General features: G+C 48.8%; 11 protein-coding genes across 11 annotated transcripts; 7 read left to right on the forward strand and 4 right to left on the reverse strand.

The window, feature by feature from the left end:
- Positions 1-529: 529 nt before the first annotated feature.
- On the forward strand, positions 530-1,624 carry N7509_005673 (uncharacterized protein; the record flags this gene model as incomplete). Its single annotated transcript, XM_056630310.1, has 1 exon — positions 530-1,624. One exon carries the CDS (start codon positions 530-532, stop codon positions 1,622-1,624), a length of 1,095 nt encoding a protein of 364 aa, XP_056489612.1.
- A 724-nt stretch (positions 1,625-2,348) lies between these two features.
- On the forward strand, positions 2,349-3,366 carry N7509_005674 (uncharacterized protein; the record flags this gene model as incomplete). The annotated part of the gene is made up of 2 exons (XM_056630311.1): positions 2,349-2,904; positions 3,062-3,366. The coding sequence occupies 2 exons, from the start codon at positions 2,349-2,351 to the stop codon at positions 3,364-3,366; spliced, it is 861 nt and encodes a 286-aa protein (XP_056489613.1).
- A 1,040-nt stretch (positions 3,367-4,406) lies between these two features.
- bgt3 (uncharacterized protein) lies at positions 4,407-6,425 on the forward strand (the record flags this gene model as incomplete). The annotated part of the gene is made up of 2 exons (XM_056630312.1): positions 4,407-6,202; positions 6,281-6,425. The coding sequence occupies 2 exons, from the start codon at positions 4,407-4,409 to the stop codon at positions 6,423-6,425; spliced, it is 1,941 nt and encodes a 646-aa protein (XP_056489614.1).
- A 2,315-nt stretch (positions 6,426-8,740) lies between these two features.
- N7509_005676 (uncharacterized protein) lies at positions 8,741-12,073 on the forward strand (the record flags this gene model as incomplete). Its single annotated transcript, XM_056630313.1, has 7 exons — positions 8,741-8,817; positions 8,878-9,187; positions 9,721-9,725; positions 9,802-10,908; positions 10,961-10,977; positions 11,033-11,788; positions 12,009-12,073. The coding sequence occupies 7 exons, from the start codon at positions 8,741-8,743 to the stop codon at positions 12,071-12,073; spliced, it is 2,337 nt and encodes a 778-aa protein (XP_056489615.1).
- Positions 12,074-12,361: 288 nt separating this feature from the next.
- N7509_005677 (aromatic alcohol reductase) lies at positions 12,362-13,438 on the reverse strand (the record flags this gene model as incomplete). Its single annotated transcript, XM_056630314.1, has 2 exons — positions 12,362-13,306; positions 13,370-13,438. The coding sequence occupies 2 exons, from the start codon at positions 13,436-13,438 to the stop codon at positions 12,362-12,364; spliced, it is 1,014 nt and encodes a 337-aa protein (XP_056489616.1).
- An 827-nt stretch (positions 13,439-14,265) lies between these two features.
- On the reverse strand, positions 14,266-16,029 carry N7509_005678 (uncharacterized protein; the record flags this gene model as incomplete). The annotated part of the gene is made up of 1 exon (XM_056630315.1): positions 14,266-16,029. The coding sequence occupies one exon, from the start codon at positions 16,027-16,029 to the stop codon at positions 14,266-14,268; it is 1,764 nt and encodes a 587-aa protein (XP_056489617.1).
- A 607-nt stretch (positions 16,030-16,636) lies between these two features.
- On the forward strand, positions 16,637-19,267 carry N7509_005679 (uncharacterized protein; the record flags this gene model as incomplete). Its single annotated transcript, XM_056630316.1, has 3 exons — positions 16,637-16,820; positions 16,870-16,924; positions 16,996-19,267. 3 exons carry the CDS (start codon positions 16,637-16,639, stop codon positions 19,265-19,267), a joined length of 2,511 nt encoding a protein of 836 aa, XP_056489618.1.
- Positions 19,268-19,462: 195 nt separating this feature from the next.
- On the reverse strand, positions 19,463-20,407 carry N7509_005680 (PLP-dependent cysteine synthase family protein; the record flags this gene model as incomplete). Its single annotated transcript, XM_056630317.1, has 1 exon — positions 19,463-20,407. The coding sequence occupies one exon, from the start codon at positions 20,405-20,407 to the stop codon at positions 19,463-19,465; it is 945 nt and encodes a 314-aa protein (XP_056489619.1).
- A 369-nt stretch (positions 20,408-20,776) lies between these two features.
- Positions 20,777-21,560, forward strand: N7509_005681 (O-methyltransferase; the record flags this gene model as incomplete). Its single annotated transcript, XM_056630318.1, has 2 exons — positions 20,777-21,296; positions 21,355-21,560. 2 exons carry the CDS (start codon positions 20,777-20,779, stop codon positions 21,558-21,560), a joined length of 726 nt encoding a protein of 241 aa, XP_056489620.1.
- Positions 21,561-23,008: 1,448 nt separating this feature from the next.
- Positions 23,009-23,914, forward strand: N7509_005682 (SRR1 family protein; the record flags this gene model as incomplete). Its single annotated transcript, XM_056630319.1, has 1 exon — positions 23,009-23,914. The coding sequence occupies one exon, from the start codon at positions 23,009-23,011 to the stop codon at positions 23,912-23,914; it is 906 nt and encodes a 301-aa protein (XP_056489621.1).
- Positions 23,915-24,464: 550 nt separating this feature from the next.
- On the reverse strand, positions 24,465-25,356 carry N7509_005683 (uncharacterized protein; the record flags this gene model as incomplete). The annotated part of the gene is made up of 2 exons (XM_056630320.1): positions 24,465-25,208; positions 25,330-25,356. The coding sequence occupies 2 exons, from the start codon at positions 25,354-25,356 to the stop codon at positions 24,465-24,467; spliced, it is 771 nt and encodes a 256-aa protein (XP_056489622.1).
- Positions 25,357-25,389: the final 33 nt, after the last annotated feature.

A 25,389-nucleotide genomic window follows, 5' to 3' on the forward strand; every position in this document is an offset into this window, starting at 1 on the left:
GTCTCTTCTGCCCTCCCATGTCCACGTTCTTAGGTTGCTGTACCACCCTGCGGTCTCGAACACCTCTCGTCGTCTTGGGTCTCAAGAGTCAGTTCACTGATATGTGCTTTTGCCACAGATTCGACTCGGCAGTTCGAACCGCCCGAGCTTACAGCACTCTCAATCACAGCATCCTCATTCAATCCAACCACACCCAAATCCCAGAGGTCTCCCATCACCAACTCATTCGACAGCCTCTATTTCTCCAAGCACTTACCCCCAGTCGCACTCTGTAGGCAGCGCTGCGTTACATCACGCTAGTGCGTACGGAGCGCCCTCTCAGGAATCACCCTATTATTCTACACATCCATCTTCGTATCCCCCAGCACCTGCATCCGCGCAGTATCCATCCAGCGGTATGTTCTTGAGACTTATTTCATTTCTATATCTTCGTGGCGGCTCGCGCGCATTCTTTGAATGCCCACTAGCATATATGCCGGGGTGTCTACTGAATCCAACTGACACGCCGAGAGTAGGATCCTCCGACCTCATGGCCTCCACCGCTCAAATGCAGAGACCTTACCCACCCATCTATCACACACCCCAGTCCAATTCACCAGCATCGGTAGCTTCACAGCCGCATGATCAACATGGTCGAAATCTCTATACGCAGTCACCACAGATGGCCCCCCAGATGTATGCATATCCGCCATACTCCCCCATCAACCCCGTTCAGGCATCGCCATATGCGGCACACCCTTCACCTCAATCGCATCCTCTCACAACACAGTCTATGATGATGCCACCACAGACAACAACAGCGCAGATGCCACCACATCAATCCTCACACACTCCCAACCCATGTTTAACCAACAGCCCGATCATGAAGATGGACTCAACATCACAGTCAGGGCCCAACCAGCGACCAATGCTCAACCCACCTCTTTCGTCGCCTACATCTGCTCTCCAAGGAAGCTCTGCCCAGTCGCCTCTTGGCGCCAGCTCGAGTGCGGCACCAGGTCCCATTCCAGCTACTACCCCTCTGGTTGTACGGCAAGACAGCAACGGCGTGCAATGGATAGCCTTTGAGTATTCGCGGGACCGAGTGAAGATGGAGTATACAATCCGGTGTGACGTCGAGTCGGTGAACGTGGACAGTTTAAGCTTAGAATTCAAGACGGAAAACTGCGTGTATCCGCGCGCCTGCTGCAACAAAGACAACTATAAGGGCAACCGCCTTGTCTACGAGTCGGAATGCAATGCCGTTGGCTGGGCCCTGGCCGATCTGAACCCGGCTCTACGAGGTAAGCGTGGTCTCATCCAGCGCGCCGTCGATAGCTGGAGGAACAGCAATCAGGACCCTCGACTTCGCAGTCGAAGAGTCCGTCGTCAGGCTAAGCTCAGCCGCCGACAGTCAGTGCCTCCTACCCCGGCCCCTCCTCCACACATGGCACCTGGTGGACCTGGCCCTCTCGGTCATGGAATTCCCAGTGCTGCTCCTCCGATGCAACACCCACCTCCCAGTTCTCGCCCTAGTATTTCGGGTCCTATGAACATGGGTCCCCCGCAGCTGCATCATCATCACGCTCAACCGGATGGCAGCCCTAAGATTGAGGAAGTCAGCGGTATGTTTCACCAGATCTGATGCGTTTCTCTTTCCGTCGATGTTTCTTTTTTGCGACATGCGCGGCGAGAATTCGGTGATTTCTTGTTCTTCTCCTTAGTTTGTGTATTCCTTTCTGTTCTTTTCCTGTTCTTCATCTACCCTTTCCTTGCTCCCTTTTATATGGAGCTGATGGATGGGTGCTGCTCAATGTCTCTTGCCCTATATCCCTATTATTCTTTTTATTATTATTCATCTGTCTTCCTTTGGATGTGATACGTGTATATGTGACTTTTTGTCTTTGTTAATGGCTGTTGTGTATGAGATCGGGATGTACGTCTATTTGGTCTGGAACATGGTGCGAATTTCCTTGAGCTTTTACCTGTATCGTCTTTTTGTTTTCTTTTTCTTTTGCTTTTTTTTCTTCCTCTTCTTCATATTGCTTTTTCCTGTCCTGTCTTCCATGCCCTATATTTTCTCTCTTGTCATTCGATACCGCCGCGCATTGCTCTGATGCTTTTCTTTCATGTGGATCTCGATATCCTTGCCCTCCATCCGAAAGTACAGCGTAGGCTAATTCTCGCCCTCTTTCAATTTCAAATTCTATAGGCACTACGGATTACGGAACTCACCGTCCATTGGAGACTACCCGTCTCCCGCACGCACCTCTCGCCGCCGCCGATATTCGTCCAGCACAAGTCTTTCATGATCCCCACATCCTCCCAACGCCCGCCGGCGCCGGTTCCTCGGCCCATCCATGCCTCCCATGCTCCGCGACAGTGGCTTGGGTGCGATGAGTCGCCACCCAACAATCGCCACCTCCAGCCGTATGGAGGCACCCGCAACGACAGCAGACACAGATGACGAGCAAAGCCCGAGCAATGAAGACCTCTTCGGCCAGCTCCCCGGCGGCAAGCGACGCACATTCATCCTAGTCGAAGACCCACAACGAGGCTCGCGTGTTCGCGTGAAGGTCGGCCTGGATAAGATCAACATGGACGATCTACCGGATTCGTATCGCAAGCTTAATGCCGTCTACCCGCGCACCTACTTTCCGGTGCAGATGAAAGATGCACCAGGGGCGAGCATCCCGTCGAACCGATATTTCCGTGATGACACGGATGTTGCGGATGACGATGCGTTGACTGTTGGACGGACTACGGTTCCTGCGCCCTCATTGGATGGCGAGCGAGACATTGTTGTGCCTAAGCTTTCGCGGCGGGGACATCGGAAGGAGGTCATGTTGAATGATCTGGGGTACCGACTTAGTTGGAGTCAGAGTCGAGTTTTTGCGGGGCGCATGTTGTTCTTGCAGCAGTCGTGTAAGTTGACCTCATCTCTTCTTTTTGCTTTGTTACATGTCTCCTTGAAACCTACCCCTATCCCTTTTCTTTTCCTTCCTTCCTTTCCTTTTTTTTTTGTTTTTCCCCCGCTGCACTCTGTGTCATTTTGTTCTCCCCTCGACACCGCACATTCCAGCTGCAGCCGAGCCGTCCTCCTTGCGTGGCACGGCACTGCCCACGTGTGGTGCAAACGGGCTGAGACGTGTCTCACCGGAAGCCGAAGTCTGCCGTGTTCAGACAATTATAGCCTCAACTAACTTTGATCGGAATATAGTGGATGCCTACCGAAATAAAATGCGCAGTTCGATGTTAGCGGCAGGACAGGATCCGGCGGAGATTCCGGAGCATTTTGATACTCGGCGTGGCAAGCGACGATTTTTGGAGCGGGCGGGTCGGATGGGGTCGGCGGTGCAGCGGAGTGCGGAAGAGGTAGAGGGGTAGGTGGGTGGGATGAGATGGGTTACGACTAGTATTTATTATCTTGATCTTGCTTTAGTTTTTATGTTTTGTTCCAAGGTTGTTTCCAAGGTTGCCTAGTTTGTCCATGCACAGTGGAGTACTGTTCGTGGATGTGGCATGTCAGTCGCTATCGCATGTTTATTGTTGGTCCGTGTGGCTTGGACTGGAATGCGGCGCTCTCTTGGGATATGATATGATATGATATGGTCTTAGCGATTATGAGATATGAGATATGATCAGTTGTCTTGCTCGTAGTATTAGTACTCTATTATCTGTCGATGTAAATAAACTTGAATGTAAATGTATCAATGTCAGGTGAGATTCAACCATGGATCTTGACGGAGTGGACCAAGGGTCTTCGGGCTAAAAATAGGGCGCCCCACCCACATTTCCGTTTTCCCTTTTCAGGGTCCGACCAGACCCTTTTATTGATTTTACTATTATTTATTGACTGTCATGCAGTGTGGAGTAGTATGTGTTGTAGATATATATATTTTAAAAAAGTAATTATATCAAAGTATATCCCAGAGAACACATGACAGTTCTGCCAAACCTGCAATACTTAATGCTGGTGCTGTGCTGATACTGTACTGTACCTACTGTACCTACTGTACCTACTGTGCCTACCGCTGACCGGCGTGGTTTCCCCGGTCACCCCGTGTTTTTCTCACCACTCGCTTCCCTCGCTTCCCGTGCCCTTCTCTCCTCCTCTTCTCCTCTCAGCCTCCTCTCTCCCGCTTCTTTCACATCTGATTCTCTTTTATCTTCTTCTTCTCCCGCTCCCTTTTCCATCAATGAAACCCTCCTGAATTAATTCTATCAACCTGACACATTTCACTGTGCCTTTGTGACCCCTCGACCCACCTACCCATTCCTCCACTCATCTCGGGAACCGTGGATCTGCGCTTTGCGATGCCTACATTCTGATCCTTGACTCTCCTCCCTTCCTGCCTGTGTTTCGTCCATTTCCTCTTTTCTCTCTTCTCCTTCTTCTCTCCTCCAACTCGCCACCACCAATATCCATGAACGCCGACATTCCCGCTCCATCTCATCGCTACGCTCCAGATCGAAACGACTCAACCGTCACCCCAGGCGTCGATAATCTCGGCCCAGCTTCCGTCGGCGGCGGTATTAGCGGTATTGCTCTCGGCGTCGCGAATTCCCACGATCGTCTCAGTGGCATCGACGCTGTCCGCGCCATGGATCAAGATCACCACGATAACTTCACCGGCCCCGTCGAGCGAGGCTACCACACCACCGGTTCCGACAATCCTTACGTGCCACAGGGCTACACCAGCGCCGAGTCTCTTCACGCCGAGCGCTCCTATGGCTCAAATATGGCCCTAGGCGCAGCAGCTGCTCCACCAGGCGCGCAGACCCCCGGTCAATCTTCCATCCATCTCAGTGAGACCAGTGCCAATCGCCGCAGCATGGTTGATCAGTATCCCGGTTCGTATGGAGCTGGCGGTATCGTGAGCGATGGTCCCTACCAGCGCCAGTCACAATATAGCACTAATATGCCCGACATCAACCCCAATGACATTGCCGACGATGACGATGATTACGGGCCTCGGTCCCGGAATCGAGCTGCTCCTGCAGCTGGCGCGGCGGCTGGTGCGGCAGGCGGAACTGCTGCTGGGGGCATGTTTGGATTTTTTGGCGCCAACAAGGGTGCCGCCGCTAGCACTGCCTACGACCCTGTCCCCGGTGGAGGTGGCGGTGGACTTGAAGCCGGCCACGGTGGTGGCTTCGGGGGTGGTGGCAGTAGCGGTGCTGCTGCGGAAAAAGCAGCTGCAGCCGAGGCATCTCAAGCGGCACGAAAGAAGCGCGGTTGGATAGCTGGCCTTGTTCTCGGGTTGATTGTCGTTTGTGCCATTGTTGGTGGTGCCGTCGGTGGAACACTCGGGACTAAACACTCGGATGGTTCTTCCTCCTCCGACTCGAGTAACGAGTCCGCATCGTCGGATTCTTCGAAAAATGGCGATTTGAATAAAGATTCGTCTGAGATCAAGGCACTCTTGGACAACGACAACTTGCACAAGGTCTTCCCCGGCATGGATTATACCCCTTGGGGTGTACAGTACCCGCTCTGCCTCAAGTATCCTCCTTCCCAGAATAACGTCACTCGCGACATGGCTGTTCTATCGCAACTCACCAATAACGTTCGACTTTATGGAACGGACTGCAACCAAACGGAGATGGTTCTGCACGCGATTGATCGACTTGAACTTACCGACATGAAAGTGTGGCTAGGTGTTTGGATTGACACAAACAAGACGACGACAAACCGCCAACTCGATCAGCTTTACAAAATTCTCGACGACACCAAGGATACCTCTATTTTCAACGGCGTGATTGTTGGTAACGAAGCTCTATACCGCGCTGGCTCAGACAAGCAATCGGCGCAGACGAACCTGCTCGGTTATATCAAGGATGTCCGCAGCGAGCTGAAGAAGCGCAGTATCGATTTCGATGTCGCGACCTCTGATCTTGGTGACAACTGGAACTCACAGCTCGTCTCTGCCGTTGATGCCGTCATGTCAAACGTCCACCCGTTCTTCGCAGGAGTCAACATTGATATTGCCGCTTCGTGGACGTGGGACTTCTGGCAGAGTCACGATGTATCTTTAACCAAGGGCACCACAAAGAAACAGATCATTTCGGAAGTGGGCTGGCCCAGCGGAGGCGGCAAGGATTGCGGTGAAAGCCCATCTTGCGACAGTGATACTCCTGGCTCCGTGGCTAGCCTCGCCAACTTGAACCAATTTATGGAAGACTGGGTCTGCCAGGCTCTGGAGAACGGCACCGACTACTTTTGGTATGTAACCATTCACGCACTACTCGGCAATTTCCCATGCCTGCGTTCACCTCGGAGCATTGCTAACAAGAGAAACAGGTTCGAGGCTTTCGACGAGCCATGGAAAATTCAGTATAACACCAAAGACGAAAACTGGGAAGATAAATGGGGTCTGATGGACGCCGGCCGTAAGATCAAGGATGGTCTAAAAATTCCGGATTGCGGTGGCAAGAGGGCTACATGAGTGCGTCTTGTGTCTGCTCAGCTTCGGCCCGCCTTCTCTTCTTCTCTGTAACGATCATGAAAAGCACATCCCGTGCATGCATATACGTCCCGCTCTGCTTCTACTGACGACTTTTGTTTACCCCTCTATCCTTATACTCTGAGTCGTTTCCCTCTCACCCTTCTCCGTCACATAATTACGCTCTCTCATCTAGTCCTCGTCAAATCTCTGCCATCGATCTGATTTGATTTGTTTTATGTTTCATCACGCATGGCATTGTTTATGATGCTTCTTTTTTCTCTTGTTCTACCTTCATGGCGTTTTCGTCTCTTTTTTTCTTCTTCCATTTCTTCCTTGTCCTAATTGTGTTGGACCTTCGGATGGAAATTTCTGGGGCTGTCAGAATATTTAAATGTTTGGTCCTGCCGATGTTGTGAGAAGGCCATTTTTGCCTTGCTCTTTGTTTGTTTGGTTCTCAGGTTGTTCTGTAGATAGCGAAATTTTAAAGAGCCTACCGCTGAGCCACCAGAGATATACTTACTAGTAGTGCTAGTAGATATATTCCAACTTGAAGGTTTCATCGACCTATTGTGTAATACTAATACCATCTGCGATAGTACCTGCCCAGGTGTAATGTGTTAGCAGACTGCTCAGGTGTGGATTATGCTAAAGTCGAATTGAGGGTCCCTGGGTGCCCAGGTGCCCGAGAATTATGCGCAAGGTTTTTCGAGAGCTAGCTTCTTCAAGAAAATGGAATATAACAACATGTGAGACCCATCCCAAGACTCAAAGGTATACATACTAGCCAGCCTCTGGTGCCCAACACGGTTGGTCTCTCATCTGCAACTCCAGGACGAGTCACTGCCACCACATTAATGCAGAAGTGAGGGAAACGGGGCGTAGTACACACCACTCTCCCTAGATTGAAGTAACATCCGAATTATCTGCACGTCAAAACCGTTGAAGAAACAAACTTTGGAAAAGATTTTCCATAAGCGGGGAACTGGCAGCCAAGCCCGAGCTACTTTAATCCAAGAAAAGCCAATCCTTTGCTCGGGATAACATCAAGTGCCTGATCTTGGTCCCCGCAGCCACTTTCACTTATTTGCACAACGGATGGCCAGAATAGGCGATCGGACTGCTGGTGGGATTGGTGATGTTCTTCTTGGCTCAGGGTCTGTGGCGTATTCTAGATTTCTCGTAGAGGGAATTTAGGTCGAAAACAGTGCATTAGGTTGGAGTTGAGTGAGATAAGCTTAGTTTCAATGTAGATTTCCAAGTTTCAGGCAGGCTTGTTGAACCTTATGACACGGCAGTTGCATGACTCGAGAACGCCAAAGAGGAACACTTGCATTGCATTTCTGCAAAAGAAGACTTTTCTCCGAAGTCCTAGGCCAGTAGCAGGCCAGCTGCAGCTGCAAGGCCGGGCTGAGATCAGCGCTTTAGTGCATTTCTCATATTAAACCGTCACCCCGGCCGTACAATACGAGAAGGATCAATGGCCAAGCTCCAGGGCTGAAGGGAAAGGTCTTGGCATTTATTCAATTCAATAAGGACTGAGTGCTTGCTGGAGTACTGTAGAATATTGAGCATGTCCAAGGCATTTTCCAAGATTATATAGCTAGGGCATATCCCATTCTTCTGGGAGGATGATAAAGAGCTTTCTCTTTGCCAGAAGAAAGAAAGCTACATCTTTTTAAAGCATGATTTTCTTTAACTTTCTATCCATGTTGCTAGGAGTAGTGGTGTTGGCAAATCTTGTTGTCTCCCGCGAGCCACTTGTCAATAACCAGGGAAGGTACTCATTACTTTCGTTCGTTACAACTATATGGTCCCTCTCTTGTTAAAATTTAAGCCAGATTTAAATTCGTCGATAACATCCAAACGATTACCTCGAATCAAACCATCTTACCTGATAAGTGAGTGATGAGATCCACTTCCGACATTCCCTGGCACAGGAATAAACTAATGACATGTTATTAAAAGTCATCAAATAGTTCGACGGGACTCCGTTGAATTTCCATATTGCCGTGGAAAATGTAGTGGGGCTAACTTACGTGCTGGAGAGGCGCTACGAAAGCGATCGTTGGGAAACGACTCGGAGGGATACCTTCGATCGGCATGGCGTTTCATCAGGACAACCCTGCAAAAAAAGAAGATTTACTCCATCTTCATTTTTAGAATTGAACCAACAACAGATGTTTCGATGGATGCTTGATCAATTTCGAATGAGTGGTTTTCTCTACGTCTTCGAACCCAACAGGGTCCCATTTAATGGGATTCATCGAGATGAAAATACTGCATTATACCGTCAACTCGGTACTGTGCCTTTCAACATGGGAGTTGAAGGTCTCTGCGGCTGCACAATATTGGTCATCATTTCTCGAGATGCAATCTACTTTGCTCATTTCTTGTAAGTGTTTTGGAATACTTTCTATTCTCCCGAACAGGACAGTCGCTGACTTTTCCACAGTGAAAGTCTTTCTTGGAGCCCTGACCCAGATATACTAAGGGACAGGGGGTTTCCAGCCCTCGACAGGAACTTCCAGGAGTCGGTGATTGATTTCTTGAGTACCGGAAGAGACTGGCCTGATGAGGAAGTTGATCAAAACGTGAAATTAATTGATCACGCGGCTAGCTTTCTACCAGAACTCGGAACACGGGCATTTATTTTGACTCCTCAGAATCAGGAAAATGCAGCAGAGGCAAATGGGGCTGACGTGGACGGTAATGTCAACTACATCGACGGGCTACTCTATGAGGACATGATCGATCAGCTCATTGTGGGTGTCAGGAACTTGATCGGGGTCAATGCCAGTGCTTTTCTCCTACCAAGCATTGGATGGGACAGACCGTCGTCATGATACAACGGCAAGGGGAAGAGCTCTCTTTCAATATGATCACCGGGCAAGTCGGGGAGCCCCGCCAAATCGAGGCTCCAGGTTAATTTTCCAGGGAATTGACATTGATATTACGTTGGAGGGACGCCGAATGGTTTTCCCCAAAGGGGGTAGTCCACGAGGATTACTGGCCCCCGCCAGAAGATAGAAGCAATGCGGGCGAAGATCGATTGCTCTCTGACAATCCCACCCGGCAGGATTCATCTTCCACTTGCGGTGATCAGATATACAAATCTAGCAACTACACCTGCTACGGTGATCAGCTGTGTCCGATACTGAATGGAGTGCCTACCTTGCTCTGTGGCATACAGTGCTATCTAGAGTCACTTTATACGTGTTGGGACTCGTTCCTTTGTCCTATAATAGATGATGTTCCCACGCTGCGTTGCGGTGAGGACTGCTATCTTCCTTCGCAGTATAGGTATGTTGATCTTTCAAAATCGTGCCCAAAGGGGTATTGATAAGAATTGAGTGAACAGGGCTGATTTGTTGTGCAGTTGTGAATCTTCGCATCTCGTGCAAATATTGCCTCCAGTTAAAAATCCCGAGAATCCTCATCAGTCCGGCAGTCCTCATCAGTCCGGCAGTCCTCAGCAGTCTGCAAGCACTCAGCAGTCTGCAAGCACTCAGCAGTCCGAGAGCCAAGTCACCACATCGAGCACAGTAACCACCTGGTCAGGATCCCAGGGAATAGAAGTGGTCTTTGATGGGACTATATACACAATTGCAACTCAACCCACTACATTCACCAATAACGGCATACCCGTCATTATTGGGCCAGGAGGTCTGACGATTGGGTCAGATATAATACCACTGCCGGTTCTCACGGGAGAGCCTACCGCATTTACCACTGATGGAGTCATCTTTACTGTGTGGCCTCCAGGCCATCGCGTTACACCCACCATTGTGCCTTCAACCACGGCAGCTCCAGGTCCACTCCCAACAAGCGTGACTCCCAGCCCGACGACAGCACAAACGTCCTCCCAAGCACCGACGAGTACTGTTATCACGATCACAGCCATCGACAGTTCCAGTACCTCCGAGGTCACCTTTTCTGCTTCTACGCTTGCCCCATTTACGAAATTGACGGGCACTTCAACGATCACTACGACTATCGATGGTGTGTTGACAACAATTGTAGTTGGCCCAGGGGGCATGGCTTGGATTCCTACACACCCCAGCACAATGACTTCTGGGTTTCCTCCTGTGCCATTTCCCTCTCAGCCACCGTCGCCGGGTTCAACAGGCACAAACATTCTTCCCACCGACACATCGAATTCGGCGAGTGTTTCCCCAACTAGTACACGGACATCCAATCCATTCCCTTCTTCTCAATTCACAGTTCCAGTGGTCATCACAACCACGATTACAACGGATGGACCCGAGGGCCCTACAACCAGTACTATGACTGGAACCACCGATTCGACAGGGTTTGTGAATCCTGTCACCACAATGTCGACCTCGGCGGCCATAGCATCTGCAATTTCACTATCATCTCGCATTATGAGCGCTTCAAATGTCATCGACGCTTTTTCTGCAAATCCAGCAAATGCTGCAAGCGCAAGTTCAGCCGTCGCAGCAATCGAGACTTCGAAGACTGGCAAGTTAATCCATTCCTGTTTTACATTTTAAACCACTAACACCCCCATCTTTCAGACGGAAACAGCTTTGGAGTTGGTCTGGGCATATCCTTGCCAGGACTATGTTTAATATTCTGCGGGTCTGCAGGGGGAATTGCTTCAACGCTGCAAAACCTCGCGGGGGTCATTCCTAGTGTATTCGGGGGATCATCTCAACCGTCCGCAATCGATGGGCCACTTACCGAGCTGGCTAGTCTTGCCGACGCCCTAGGAAATGAAGCCGAGAAAGCCAGCCACAGCTCAGATATGACGGCATCTCCCTCGTGTACGGGCACAATTCTCACGAACTGCGATGTCTTCTGCCTTGAGGGAACGACCTCGACCGCAGGAAGCACGATTACAACAAAGTCCTGCTATTCCACGACGTGTAGTGTTGACACACAGTGCGGAGGATCTGCTGTCACTTCGACTTCGTACGATTATCTCTATTGTCCAACCACCGTGGGCGAGGAAACTATGTCACTCTACTCTTACCCAGGATTCAAGTTTGATCCGATAATCACAGATTTTGGTAACGATTCTTCGTCAAATGGGACAGCTACGAGCAGTGACATTACGACCAGCGAGTCCACTACAGCCAGCGAGTCCACTACAGCCAGCGAGTCCACTACAGCCAGCGAGTCCACTACAGCCAGCGAGTCCACTACAGCCAGCGAGTCCACTACAGCCAGCGAGTCCACTACAACCAGCGAGTCCACTATAACCAGCACGACGACGACCACCACCACCTTAAGTACGACCACTACAACTAGCTCACCCAGCGCGAGCCCTACTTCGATCCCGAAGGATTACATATCCGATTGCAATTCCTTTTCACATTCAGGTCCTAATGATGGCGAGACCTGTGCGTCATTTGCTGAAACGTTCGACATAACTGTTCAGCAACTTTTCGATTGGAACTACTCACTTCAGCCGGCTGACGGCAGTAAAACGTGCGATCTGAGTACAGCCTGGGCACGAGGAACTCAATTCTTTTGCATTGGCCTTAAAGATAGTTCTCCTACATCTACCACGACTACATCCCCTCGGCCAGCACCCACGGCGACAAGTTGCGACACCTATAGGGACTGCCCTCGATGTGAAGAGGGGTCGTATCGTTGCTGCTTTTCTGGATGCAGTGGAATGGTAGTACCAGGGTCAAATTACTGTACATGCTATAAGGATGGAACCACGCCCGGATCAACCTGTGGTTGCAAGTAGGTGTGAAATCGTGAATGTCATTGGAAGGGACTTTCATTGTGTTAGTCACTAATAATCTCCCCCATTTTCTCCTACTATCTGCAGCAGATTGAATTGAGGGTCAGGATATAGAGCCAAATTCTCAAAATAGTGACTCCTTGCAAAATTCATTCCATGCTTCTAGCATTAATATCCAAACATCAACTAGTTCAACTAGTTTACATGTACAGGTTGTGCTCTAGGCCGCCATGCGTTCAACACGAAGCTCCAGCTCCTTAACCAACTCTATTCCAACCTTAGTAGACTCATCCAGGCTCTCCTCCGGCAATCCAAGCAGCTCATTCTGCACCCTGTCCGAGAGATCACTGGAAGCATCTGGGTAAAAAGTCCTCGCGTACAACAGCTTGCCAAAACCAGCCATATTACCCATTTTGACTTGCGCCAGACCATCCTCGTATCGCTTCTTGGTATCCTCGTGAATAATCGTCCAGTCAGCGTCGGTAGTGCCGGTGACACGCTTGACGCTCTCAAAAATATCCCTTTGGCTGACTGCAAAGCTCTTAATATAAACGCCCTTGTTTAGGAATGTTGACAGGGTAAGGCTCTTGTCGTCTTTGTCCTCCGGAAGCCCATTGAGGCTCAGAACTTTGGCCACGGCACGTCCGACCTGCGATAACATCGAAGTCGAAATCTTGGTGTTGCCATCATCGTAGAGTGTCAGGGAACGCTTATCAAAGTCGAATCCAAAGCGCGCATCCCCACCTGCCAGGCTGTAGTCGTACCAGAACCCACAGCACACTGTAATCCACTGCATGCCGAGGCTCTCGATCTCGTCCCTGTTAGCCTTGGCCACGGGCCCCAGCATTGTGTCTTCGCCGAGTTTGATGTTGTCAATATCCGGACCATACCCGTTAGGCATGACGTAACGGACACCAGCCTTAGCGGCTGCCTGGACGAGTTTGCTATGGGTGTCACGAGGTGCAGTGGGGGACATGGTAATGATCAAAATCTGCTGACCCTTGAGGGCGGTAATAATGGTGGCCTCGTCATCGTAGTCAACTGTAGCGACTAGGATGCCCTCGGGAAGTCTGTTGCCGCTGTCTTTGCGGGAAAGAGCCGTGACAGTGTGTCTGCCGGTTTCCAGCAGGGCTTTGGTAATATGCGACCCTATGGTACCTCCAGCCTAATAGTGTTGGTTAGTTTTGCTGAATACGTGGAGCTCAAATTGTTGAGCGTGTTTACTTACACCCACTATGGCCACTCTTTCTATGGCGTTTTTGAAGCCGACGGATGAACTTTTGGTATGATCGGTCATGGTTATTGGGTTGATTGTTGGGAATGTATCGATTCCTGCTATTATGGTCGTTCGATGTGTTCGAGGTATTTAAGATTGAGAGAAATTGTGGTAATTGTCTATATGTCTGTGTCTAGAGGCGGGAATGCCAGCCTATTTATACATGTCACAGCCAGCCTCGAATACTGTAGCTACCTGAGATTTAATCCATCCCAGCCTTGTCATATCTGATCGTACTCGTAAGTTCCAGTCACAAAATCCCCACATTATGGAGCACATTGGCCATAGTTTGGCAAGAATCCCAAATTTGATTCGCCCGGAGATAGTGGCTTTGGGGCGAAGAGCTACAGCGGACGATCCAGCTAAGTTAAAGACGAAGATGGTGGGAGGCTGTACCTAAGTCCGCGCTTCCGCCGCCGCGGCCCCCATGTTGGGATCCACAAGTTATACCTGATTGGCTGGTACGGTGGTATGCAATTAGATCCGCAACAGCCGCACATAAAGCCGCACAAGGCTACATGCCATTGATAATTCACCCACGGGCCCCGAATCTCGGAAAATAGAAAAAAAAATTCACATAATCACCATCGCATCTTGTGGCAGAAGCACTATCGATCTATACGCTCTCTATTCAAGACCCCTGGTGCAAAATGCCCGGGGCGACCAAGAACTCCGCACCTGGAATCGTTACTACTTACTAGAAGGTCAATTGCATTAATATTGTTTTTCACGATGAAATACTAGTATATGCTAGTATTTTAACTGACATCGTCAGATGTACAAAGTGAGTCTTCGTTGAAACCTCACAAAACGCCACCCAGGTATGATCCGATAATTCACACATTTAATTACAGCTGTACGTCATAACCGAGCATGGGGAGGTATGGCTCAATGAAGAATTGATCCCAATCTACCTCCCAGTCCATATCCGGTATTGTTATGTTAGCCTCGGATTCCGGCGGCGTCTGGAAGAATTCAAAGCTCGTCTCGACGGCTTCCAGTTGAGCAAGCTCCTTTCGCTTCTTTGCCGTATGAAGGCCAAGTAGGTGTCGCGCCATTGATAGAGCCTCACGTGTCAGTCCTGTATCGACAGCCTTGACAAGCTTCTCCAGGCTCTTAAATGCAGCGCCAATGTGGGCGAAGGCTAGCGGCGTGTCAATAGCTAATAGAATGCAGGTATACTGGAAGACGCTGCCAATGACGTTCCAGAACAGACGACCCTGACTAGCTTGCTGTTCTGCTGCCTCCAGTGCGGAGTTGCCACCGTCAATGACGAGTTTGATTATATCGTCCGGTATGCGGGTATTGAGCTGGAAAAGGCGTCGATAGAAGCAAAACGCAATCTCCGCCTTAGTGACAACTAAAAATGGATGGGTAAATTTGAACTCATCGAGCGCTTGGAGACGCTTAAACAGATCCCCACTCGGAGTTGAAGGCCGCGATTCGAACTGGAATGGGGTATTAGGCGATGGAATGATTTGGATCAGTTGTACAAATTGATCGGCAATTGAGCCTGGTTTCGAGACAATAGGCTGGCAAGTCACGGCCCGAAACACGACGGGCGACCGATCATACTCATAAGATAGCATGTTATGCCCCGCCCATGAGATCCAGAAAATCCTCCTCAGTCGATCTGCATCATGTCCATAGACAGCAGCACCAGCGACGGACGCTAATTTAGTTATGCTCTCTTCATCGTGTAGTCCTAGCGCTTCACAGAGATGCATTTGAGTGCATGAAGCGATCCAAGCATTGCAGGGCCTCGTAGTTGCCCGCAAATAAAGCACTCGCATTCCCCACGCAACGATGTGGTCGGTGCCATGCAAACGCATAGAGGCCGGATCATCGAGGATGGTCTTGGCGTACCGCACGAGGTCAGATTCTCGCGGGCATCGGTTAGGAGATAAGAATGACCCAAGAGCAGCTACGCCGGCGGCCACGGCGGCAAAAGCGACCGTGTTACTACCCGAACGATGATAATAATCCCGGCACCTCTGGGCATAAATTCTTTGGTCGATCACATCGCCGACGGGTCCCAGTATCGAGAAGTACTGAGCCGAGAACAAGCCAAGGTCCTCCCCCGAGATAAGATTTCCCAGAAAGCTGTGAGCATTGGATGCCTCCTCGGGACGAATGCCAAAGTTATAAGCATAAGACCGCATCTTTGGAGGGCTATCCGATCCGAGAGCCACACCTAGAATGTACGGAAATGCCATGGCCGCTGATGCCCCGGAGTATCTAGACTTCTGCTGGTCGAATATGCCTGGGAACTCGCCCGCCACGGTGGTTGGGCTCCTCGTCGACGAGCCATCGCCTTCGCGGCGGTCTTTGTCCGTATGGTCCGTATGAGACCTGCTTCTCGGGATACGGTCTGCAGAGGCCCGAGTATTCAGACAAATTTCATTTTCGATATGAACGCGCTTAGCTGGGGGAATGGGTACGCTGACTCCTGCACCAGGGGCCGTAGCAGTGGCGGTATTGCCATTGGTGTATCTGCAGTTGTATCCGTATGTGGTGCACATGCTACAAGGATACACGGTGTCGCATTTTCGCTTGCGCTGATGGCAAGGGATGCATGCTTTCATCGCACGCTTGCGCTTGGTGGTCGACATGACCAGGGTGACTCAAAGCTCACTACCGCGGGAAGAGAACCGTGATAGACTCGATATTTTGATCGGTATTTCTGTTTAATTGAGATATCAAGCTCAACGGATCCACCGCTACCCGTCCATTTCTTTCGTGTAGCCCGAGGCCTCTTAATATGAAGACGCGTCAGGGTTCGTTAGAATGCATGCGGCCCCCACTCGTTCTGCTTAGTCAAATAAACAGATGCTGGCAAAGTAATGGCGACACAGAAGCGTTGGTGAAGTAAACAATCATAACGTCCACGGTTGACAGAACCTCGGAACATGAAAGCGGTGATGATATGCGAGATGTCTAGAGACATCTACGAGGAGGCATCGAGGCCTCAACAACTAGTTAACTAGCAATTCTGAATGAATCTTCAGTGTATTTTTCAAGAAAGACAAATCAACCATGTAAGACAATCTTCACTACTATCCTAGAGCAGGAAAAACTGAAACTTGTAGTATTTGAGAGAAAGAGACATTTGTATGGCTCAGAATGCTGTAACTTGTAAACGGATATCCATGACTAAGCGATATCGATATCCAGTCGTATTTTGACTTTCACTTTCACATCACTGCAACTCATTTCGCCATGCCCCCGAGAAAACGAGGCAGGCCAAATCCGGTCGAGGAGACCGGGAAGAAGTTGGTTGGTGAAGATCAAAGCGCATATAATCATTCGCCCCGTCATGTGGAGGACCAAAGAGCCTACCGCTGTCCCTTCTGTGCCAAGGAATTTCGACGAAAGGAGCATTTGCAGCGACATGAGAGACTTCGTAAGACCGTCTATCTGCTTCTATTTTGAACAGGACTGATTTTCTCTAGATACCAAGGAAAAGCCCTTCCAATGCACGGTATGCTCAGCTGGATTTGCACGAAGGTATGGACTTCTTTTTCTTTCTCGTCCTCGGATGGCAATCACAAGAATTGACGACTGACGCTACTATAAAGAGACCTACTCGCTCGCCATTTCCGCCTGGTTCATGAAGAAGGTTATCCGTCCCAAGATGAGCCTGAAGCTGGTTATACAGATATGGCCACTGGGCAGAATCCATCCCTTTCTGGAGCTACCCTTGAGGATCTGAATAGTGTTTCCCCATCTAGATTCAGAACACCACACCAGGAAACACCAAATTATGTGACAGCTGATCCATCTTCTGAATACACGCCAATTGGAAATGATTTCCTATCGTTCTCGCCCTCTTCTTCTATTCAATTTAGTGCACCACGGAGGACGTCTGCCATGCTACCTTTTGTAGCTCCGGCCACCGCAATGGACATGTCATCAGCTCAGCAGTGTAATGGCTTTGGCGATTTTGATTTATTCATTGACAGCATAAATGGGTCATATGGTAATGGCCTATCGTCTTTTTATGTCGATCAGCCTCTTTTACCATCACCCCCAGCTCCACTCTTCCCTAGCGCTGGATTGCGACATGAACCGCCGCATGATCTCGGTTCCAGTCATTCTGGATCTGATACAATATTGCCACCCGAACCTCGGCTCTTTGATGAATTTACATCCACACTACCCACATTCGAATCTTCTCATACTACAAAGGGTAAGAAGGAAACTTGGAATATCACCCAGCAAGACTGGGTCGCTATTTCGACTGAAGCTCAGGAATTTGCTTCAGTTATTCCTCACGACTTCCTTCTTCCTTCACGACACACCATGACTCGATACATTAATACCTACTTTGCTGGCTTTCACCGTCATCTTCCATTCATACATTTCCCAACATTTTCGGCGGTGCGATGCCCTGTTGAATTGATTCTGGCCATGGCTACCATTGGTGCGATATCAGCATTTGATAAAAGCAATGCTACAATGCTATTCCGAGTGTCCCTTGCCATATCGCAAGAGCGGCTTTATCGTCGCAAAAGGCAACGCCACGGTGTGATATTTCATGCTAATACAACCCTTCCTAATGTACAACAAACAAACACAACTCAAAATACCCCCGTCACTAACGCAAATAACCAACTCGAAGCAACTTCAAAGGGGAGAACTTCTCGGTTTGATGTGCTTCCACTTGCGCAGGCATTGCTTATATTGATGGCAATGGCAACCTGGGAGAATTCAGAGGATATTTTCGACGAGGCAATGGGGATACAGAGCATTCTGGCCAACTATGTGAGAGCCGAGAAACTCCTGGACCCGCAAACCCTTTCTGGAGACTCAGGATGGGCCATCTGGATCCAAGAAGAGGGCTTCAGAAGAACTATCGCAACTATTTTCTGCTTCTTCATATTTCATACAATTGTTTACGACGTCCCGCCTCCTATTCTCAACTCAGAGCTCAATATAAACCTGGCTTCGCGCGAGAAGGACTGGGAAGCAAAAACCGAAAACGAGTGGGAACAAGCCCGAAGCAAACATGAGGCTGAACCACATTTTCAGTCGGCTTTCACATCGCTGTTTTCTTCGCAAAGAGAAATCGTTCGAGATCACAGTTCTTCATTAGGTGGTTACACTTTGATTCTGGCGCTGATTCAGCACATCTACTTCTTGCGAACGGTAGCAAAGTGCAGGCCAGAGGGTGAACAAGGGTTTTCTCCGGCAGATATGACTGAGGTAGAAACAGCCTTGAAGAATTGGCAAAGTGGATGGAATCAAGATCCAGAATCCTTTCTCGGGCCAGGGAGCCCACTTGGCCCTATCTCTTTCAACGCAACTGCCTTGCTACGCATGGCCTATATTCGACTCAATGTAGACCTTGGTCCGTGGCGCGCTCTGAACACCCATATTCCTCATGAAATCGCAAATTCCATATATCGAAGTCCACCCCTTGTCACAAATCGCAGACTCACCCGTGCAGTGCTTTACTCGGCTCATGCACTCAGCATTCCAGTCAAAATTGGGGTGAATATTGTGGCTCACAATCAAGCCTTCTCGTGGTCGCTTCAACACTCACTATGTGCTCTTGAGTGTGCTTTCATCATTAGCAAGTGGTTGATTGCCATAAAACCCCATGTCTCTGACGGGACCATTGACGAAGAGGAAGCCAGACTGTATGCCTACATCGTGGATATGGTCACGGAAGCAGAGGCCGGAGGTGAGATCGTATCATCTTCCACTACTGATCTTTGCACGCGGGTAGTCAGGACTTGGGCAAGAATTCTGAGTGGAACAGCTCATTGGAACGTGGTACCTATGATCGGGAAGATTTTGGAGGTTTATGCCGACATTTTAGAATCGCTTTCGGCATACAATCAATAACCAGGACCTTTTAAGTTTCCATATGGCTGACATAGAGACTCCTGAATTGCAGCTTCTTGGAGGTTTGTTCTATGATATACAGTACCACTAGTATTGTGAATCATCGAGAACAGTGATCATTTACTATTACCATCCATTTTTATTTCGCTCAAGAATTTATATCTAATCTTTAAGTTGGAAATAGAATGCAGCCTTCTATTTTTTGGTGAATAGATCTCCTTGCAGGTATTTCAAGCCAGAATCGCATGCGACGGTGACTACGATATTACCAGGTCCAAGTTCTTTCGCCAGTTGAATGGCAGCTACTACATTCAACCCGGTGGAAGCTCCGGCCAAAATCCCCTCCTCCTGAGCCAGGCGCCGTGATATGGCGCGTCCCTCGCCCTCGTCCACTGCACGGGCGTCATCGTACAGCCTCTTGTCCAGTAGGGGCGGAATGAATCCGATCCCAATCCCTTCGACCGAATGTGGACCCCCGTAACCCTTCGTTATCATCGGTGCAGAAGCAGGCTCTAGCACAGTCACACGACAGTCGGCATAGTGTGATTTCAGAATCCTGGATACCCCCATAACCATTCCGGCACCTCCTACTGCGCCGCAGAAGGCATCAATGCCTTCAGGAATTTGCTCCAATAGCTCCCGACCCAATCCTTCATAGCCAATAAGGACATCTGGATTACAGAATTGGTCTGCGTAATAGTAGCCATCCATCAGAGATATCTCTTTGGCCTTGGAACGCATAGCAGGTATCAACTCGGGGGTGATCTTTCCACCTGAGCTGGGGACTATATCCACGGTCGCTCCGTATGCCGCCATGGTTTTCAGTTTCTCCACCGCGAACGCATTCGAAGATACTACTGTAAAGTCGTATCCTTTTATTGCACAAACAAAAGCAAGCGAAGATCCAGTACTGCCACCAGTGGCTTCAACAACCGTCATTCCAGGTTTCAGGTCTCCTCGTCGTTCCGCTTCTTCGATGACAGCCCTCGCCATGCGATCTTTGTAAGAGCCAGTGGGATTCAACCCTTCGAGTTTGAGAAAAACACGGGCGCAATCCCCTGGGACGACATTTTGCAGCTCGATGCAAGGCGTGTTCCCGATTGTTTCCAGAACAACACGAGCCGGTCGGTTGGTCGACATGATATTAGTCGGTTTCTGTTGGTCTAGCTGACAACTCGACCAAGTCCCCGATTTTTTCGTTCAACTCTTCGTTTAAGGGATGTTGATAAAGCAATTAATTCACCAAATGGGTCTTCATGGAGTTTTTTCATGGTTTTACTTGTGGATTCTAAGATCCTGTCTTCTCCAAGAGGGTGATGTTAGTCATTTCTCCAAAATGCCAAGAAATCTGACGTCCCGTTTCCCTTTTGCGTTTCTCCACGGAGATCTCTTGAGCGACCTTGAAGGCCCCATCAACTCTCAGACCTTTTGGATTTGTCTTTTCTTTTCTTCTCATCTATATAACGAAAACTTCACTTCGCAACTCCGAACTGTCTCGGAATTTTGACGATGTCCTCGCCATCTCCTATCAGCGCTGCCCCGCATATCCTGCAACTCCTTTCGGAACTCCACCAAATTTCATTGGATCAAGAAGCTGGCATTTCGAAAAAAGGCAAAGTATTTTCATCCGATGTTTTGGGCGACCTCCAAATTAAAGGGTCGAATAGCAACCCAAAGGATGACTTTGACCGCCTCATGCTTGATAAATTCATCGCTCTGGATGAGGACAAATGCCAGTTCACCTATCAATTGGTCAATGCCATGGGTGCGACGAATATTGTCGAGGCAGGTACTAGTTTCGGCGTGAGCACAATCTATCTAGCTCTCGCTGTCAGCAAAACCAAAGCCGCCACCGGTAAATCTGGAGTTGTGATCGCAACCGAGAAGGAAACAGAAAAGGCGGCAATTGCTCGAAAGTACTGGGCACAATGCGGTCCGGAAGTTGAGAAAGAGATTGATTTGAGAGAGGGCGATTTACTTGAAACTCTCAAATCCGATTTGCCCGAGGTTGATCTTCTTCTTCTCGACAGTAAGTCTGATTCCCAATCCGTTTCTCCTTATTCACCTTGTATTAATATAACTTTTAGTCTGGTCTGCATTGTCTCTTCCTACGCTGAAGACTGTTTTGCCCCGTCTTCGACCAGGGGCAGTCATTCTTACGGATAACACCATATCGGGAGCCAAGGGGTATGCAGACTTGCTTGCGTACTTGCGAGCACCTGGAAGTGGATTCCAAAATATGACTCTCCCATTCACCAATGGCTTTGAAATGAGCGTTTATCGGCCACAGTGATCATACATAGTACAAAAATGGGCTTCTGCAAGGTTTTATTTTGTTAAATGCAATCCAAGTGACCATGACCTTCATGGTTTTCCAAGGTTTATATCCATGCTGCCTTAAAACATATGGTAGTATATTTTCAAGGTCACCCACCTGTCCAGTACTAGTACGGACTTGAATCTATGGAAGTAACATTAGTACGTTGGAATGTTAAATTTTTACCTTCGGCCCAAGTACCCAATTCAGTATAAGCTCCATAAAGATATCTAGATACTAATAAAGGGTGTCATTCCCGCGCACCTTTTTGGACCAGCTGTACAGGCGACAACACAGGTGGGTCTGCGGTGAGAAGTAGGTTGTCTTGGCATTTTGGAGAAAGGATACTACTAGTAGTAGGAGTTGTTCCTTGGTCTTCGCATTAGAAATATGGACAGACTACCTAGGTATATCCGAAACCCCTCCTCTCGCAATTGTGAGCTTGAAGAGGCAATGCATTACCATACTCGCTGGATATTCATCCAAAAGTATGCGTTGGTCTGTGGGCCATTCGAATAGGCGAATTACCAGGACATGAAACCCGTTACTTGGGAGACTTGGATGCATGTTCAGATTTACTAGTAAGGTAGGAAAGACCAATGATTTTTGAAGCTGGTGCTGGTATGAATTGAAAAAAATGCCTAGGGCGAAATATTGTTCAAAAAAGGTTGGCTTCATGAGGGAGTCATGTCGTTTGAAGGACCTTGGCGATCTATTGTTGAATTATGGTTATTTGCATGAATGAAAAATGTATAAATCCACCCTTCATAAATATGACGTACCTATGGGCGTATAACTCAGTTGGTAGAGTGTTCGCTTTGCATGCGAAAAGTCTGGCGTTCGAATCGCCATTCGTCCACTTTTTTGCTTTTTGCACTAGTGAGCTTTGCTGTACGATCTTTCAAAAAAGATGTCCTTTCAGCCGATATTGATTGTTTCTATTCTCTAACCCCAAATCATATATATCTTCTCCTGCGGTACTATTAGTAACACTTTCTTGTCGACGCTAATCATCTGTTTTCTAACCTTAGGAATTGGCGTTTCAGTGAAGATAATGTTCCCCGCGGCCTCTCAATTCCTTCTGGCTCACGATCTCACCATATGCGCCATATCCCTGTCAGTCTGTTACGACCTACGTTTCAGGCTAGTATAGTAATAATAATTAATTCCGGTTCCTTGCCACTTTTAGAGCTCATGTCATAACTACTACCATGGTACCATGCCATGCCCAGGTGCCAACTATATAAATCCAAAAACGGCAGCTGGCTTATCGGGCTGAGTCATCACTTATCGTCCGAAAAAAAGTCCCCGCTTGGGAGCCACGAATTAAGAATTTCACCAATTACTTTTGCTATTGATCAATTTTTGAAATTGAGACGAAGCGCAGCTTAAGGTTTCCAAGCTGCACGTACATAGAGAGCGCTATGCCACACAGTAGCCGCAAAAAGCGCAATCCTGTCTCTGCCCAAAAGCGCCTCGAGGTCACCGATGACGACGGCTGGACTCATGTCACTAGCGGGAGCAATGTGCGGCGTGTAGTGCGCACCACCAAGGCACGGAGCGACCGCGAGGCCAACATGGTTGATGAGACTGAGCTGGTTCTCAGTCCAGCCGAGGCGCCGGCCCGTCTGACCTTTGAGGAATTAGAGGCGCAATATAGAGGCTATAAGGAGCGATGGGTTCAGTCGGAGACATGGCAGAAACTGAGGGTGGAATTGGACCAAAGGATACACGACCAAGAGACGGAAACCTTGTCGCAGGATTTGAATGTTGACGGGATTGTTTGCATCGGACTTGGCAGTCCGAGTGGGTTCCTGCGAGATGGTTGGGTTGACCGCCGGGCTGTTTCTTTGTATCAGCTTGCTGCGTTGGAAACTATCAAGGATGTATTTACTAGTTCGTTCCTCCCCCTTTTGAAGAAGCACACCGATATTCAACTTCGCTTGTCGCCTCCCAGCTTACATCTTTTATGCAAAGGTGCCAACCGCTCTTCATCATTTCCAATCTACGCCCAAGATCCCGTCTTCAACAATCTCGACCGTGAACTTCTTGAATCACTTGGTATGACTGTGGTTAATACCCCTGTTGGTTTTGAGCGTGTCACATCCAAAACATTACTCTTTTGCCCTGGTGCGGAGCGCAAACATTTGGATATGCTGCTTCCATCAAACCCGAAACTCGTCCTTGGGGGTCCATTAGAGAATACCGAGTCGTCGATCATCCAAGCATATGTTGAGAAGACGGACTCCAGCATTCTGGTATCTTTCTCAGCACAAGAGCATGCATTTTGGAAGATGCGCCTCTACCATTTGGCCCAAGTGAAGGCGTAGCATCTACGATGTTGGATAATACTATTTGGTCCAAATATTCTGGGTTCAATCTTCTTCTACTACTATATAATAGGGAACCAAGTGGGTATCTCTTACAAGGTCTCTCGAATGAAAGAAATTTGTATACCTGAGTATCAATTTGAAGTTCTGTTTGGTCAAATAAACTAATATAGGGTGTGTAAGCAGGCCCCGGGTGGCGGACCTGTGAACTGCTGGATTCAACTTGAACTAGTGAGATATTGTCACTTTCGATTTAGCGCCTTAGTAAGACGCTGTTAAGATTTCGCTTCGATTTTTATTTCTCAAGTAGTGACAATAGTAGATTATTGGCGTTCTCAATTGTCATCAAGCATTAACTATGGAACGCGGGAGTTATAACTGAGAAGCATCAAGCCTCCAAAAACACAATGCGCTTAATATTCCAAGATTGAAGTTATTGGACTACATTGAAATTCAACATCCAAGTATTCTCATTCACATGTTCCAACAAACGCATATTTCCTCACGCCTTGTGATCTAGATTGACCTTAGAGGAAGTGAGTTGGTGTTTCTAATCGCGTCTATCACGGTTACTCTGGCCAAAGTTGCTAAATCCCGCAATATCGCCGGCCTTCTCCACAAGCTTTTCAACAGTGCTTCCAGTGTTGGACGAGCCATAGGAGTTATCACCGCTGGAGGAGCCGTAAGAGTTGTCACGATTGGACGAAAAATTATCGCGGCCAGACGAGCCATAAGAGGTATCACGGTCGGACGAGAAGTTGTCGCGGTCGGATGAACCATAAGAGTTGTCACGGTTGTTGCCGCTAGACGAGGAATCATCGCGGCCGGAAGAGCCATAGGAATTATCACCTCCGGACGATCCATAAGAATTGTCATTGCCGGACGAGCCGTAGGATTTGTTGCCGCCGGATGAGGAATTATCGCGGCCAGACGAGCCATAAGAATTGTCATTTCCGGACGAGCCATATGAGTTGTCACGGCCAGACGATCCATAAGAGCTGTCATTGCCGGACGAGCCATAGGAGTTGTTACCGCCGGATGAGGAGTTATCGCGGCCAGAGGAGCCATAAGAGTTGTCATTGCCGGACGAGCCATAGGAGTTATTACCGCCGGATGAGGAGTTATCGCGGCCAGAGGAGCCATAAGAGTTGTCATTGCCGGACGAGCCATAGGAGTTATTACCGCCGGATGAGGAGTTATCGCGGCCAGAGGAGCCATAAGAGTTGTCCCGGTCAGACGAACCATACGAGTTGTCACGGCCAGAAGAGCCATCGCCCTGGTAGCTGTCAAGGCGCTAAAACTTTCCATTAGCGATGGCCTGGTCTGATGGCAACAGGACGATGATAGATCATCCAATCGCCCATACTGTTTTGCAAAAAAAGTAAAACACGGGCGTAATCTGGATCAGAACTTACGTCGTTCCCGTAGTTTGAAGATGACATGTTGCTAATCACTGAACTTCAGTCCGATGAAAA

The sequence above is a fragment of the Penicillium cosmopolitanum genome, assembly GCF_028827165.1.
Source record: "Penicillium cosmopolitanum strain IBT 29677 chromosome Unknown utg000006l:49.0-5199605.0:1.0-5204138.0, whole genome shotgun sequence".
In the NCBI taxonomy this organism is placed as follows: Eukaryota; Fungi; Ascomycota; class Eurotiomycetes; order Eurotiales; family Aspergillaceae; genus Penicillium; species Penicillium cosmopolitanum.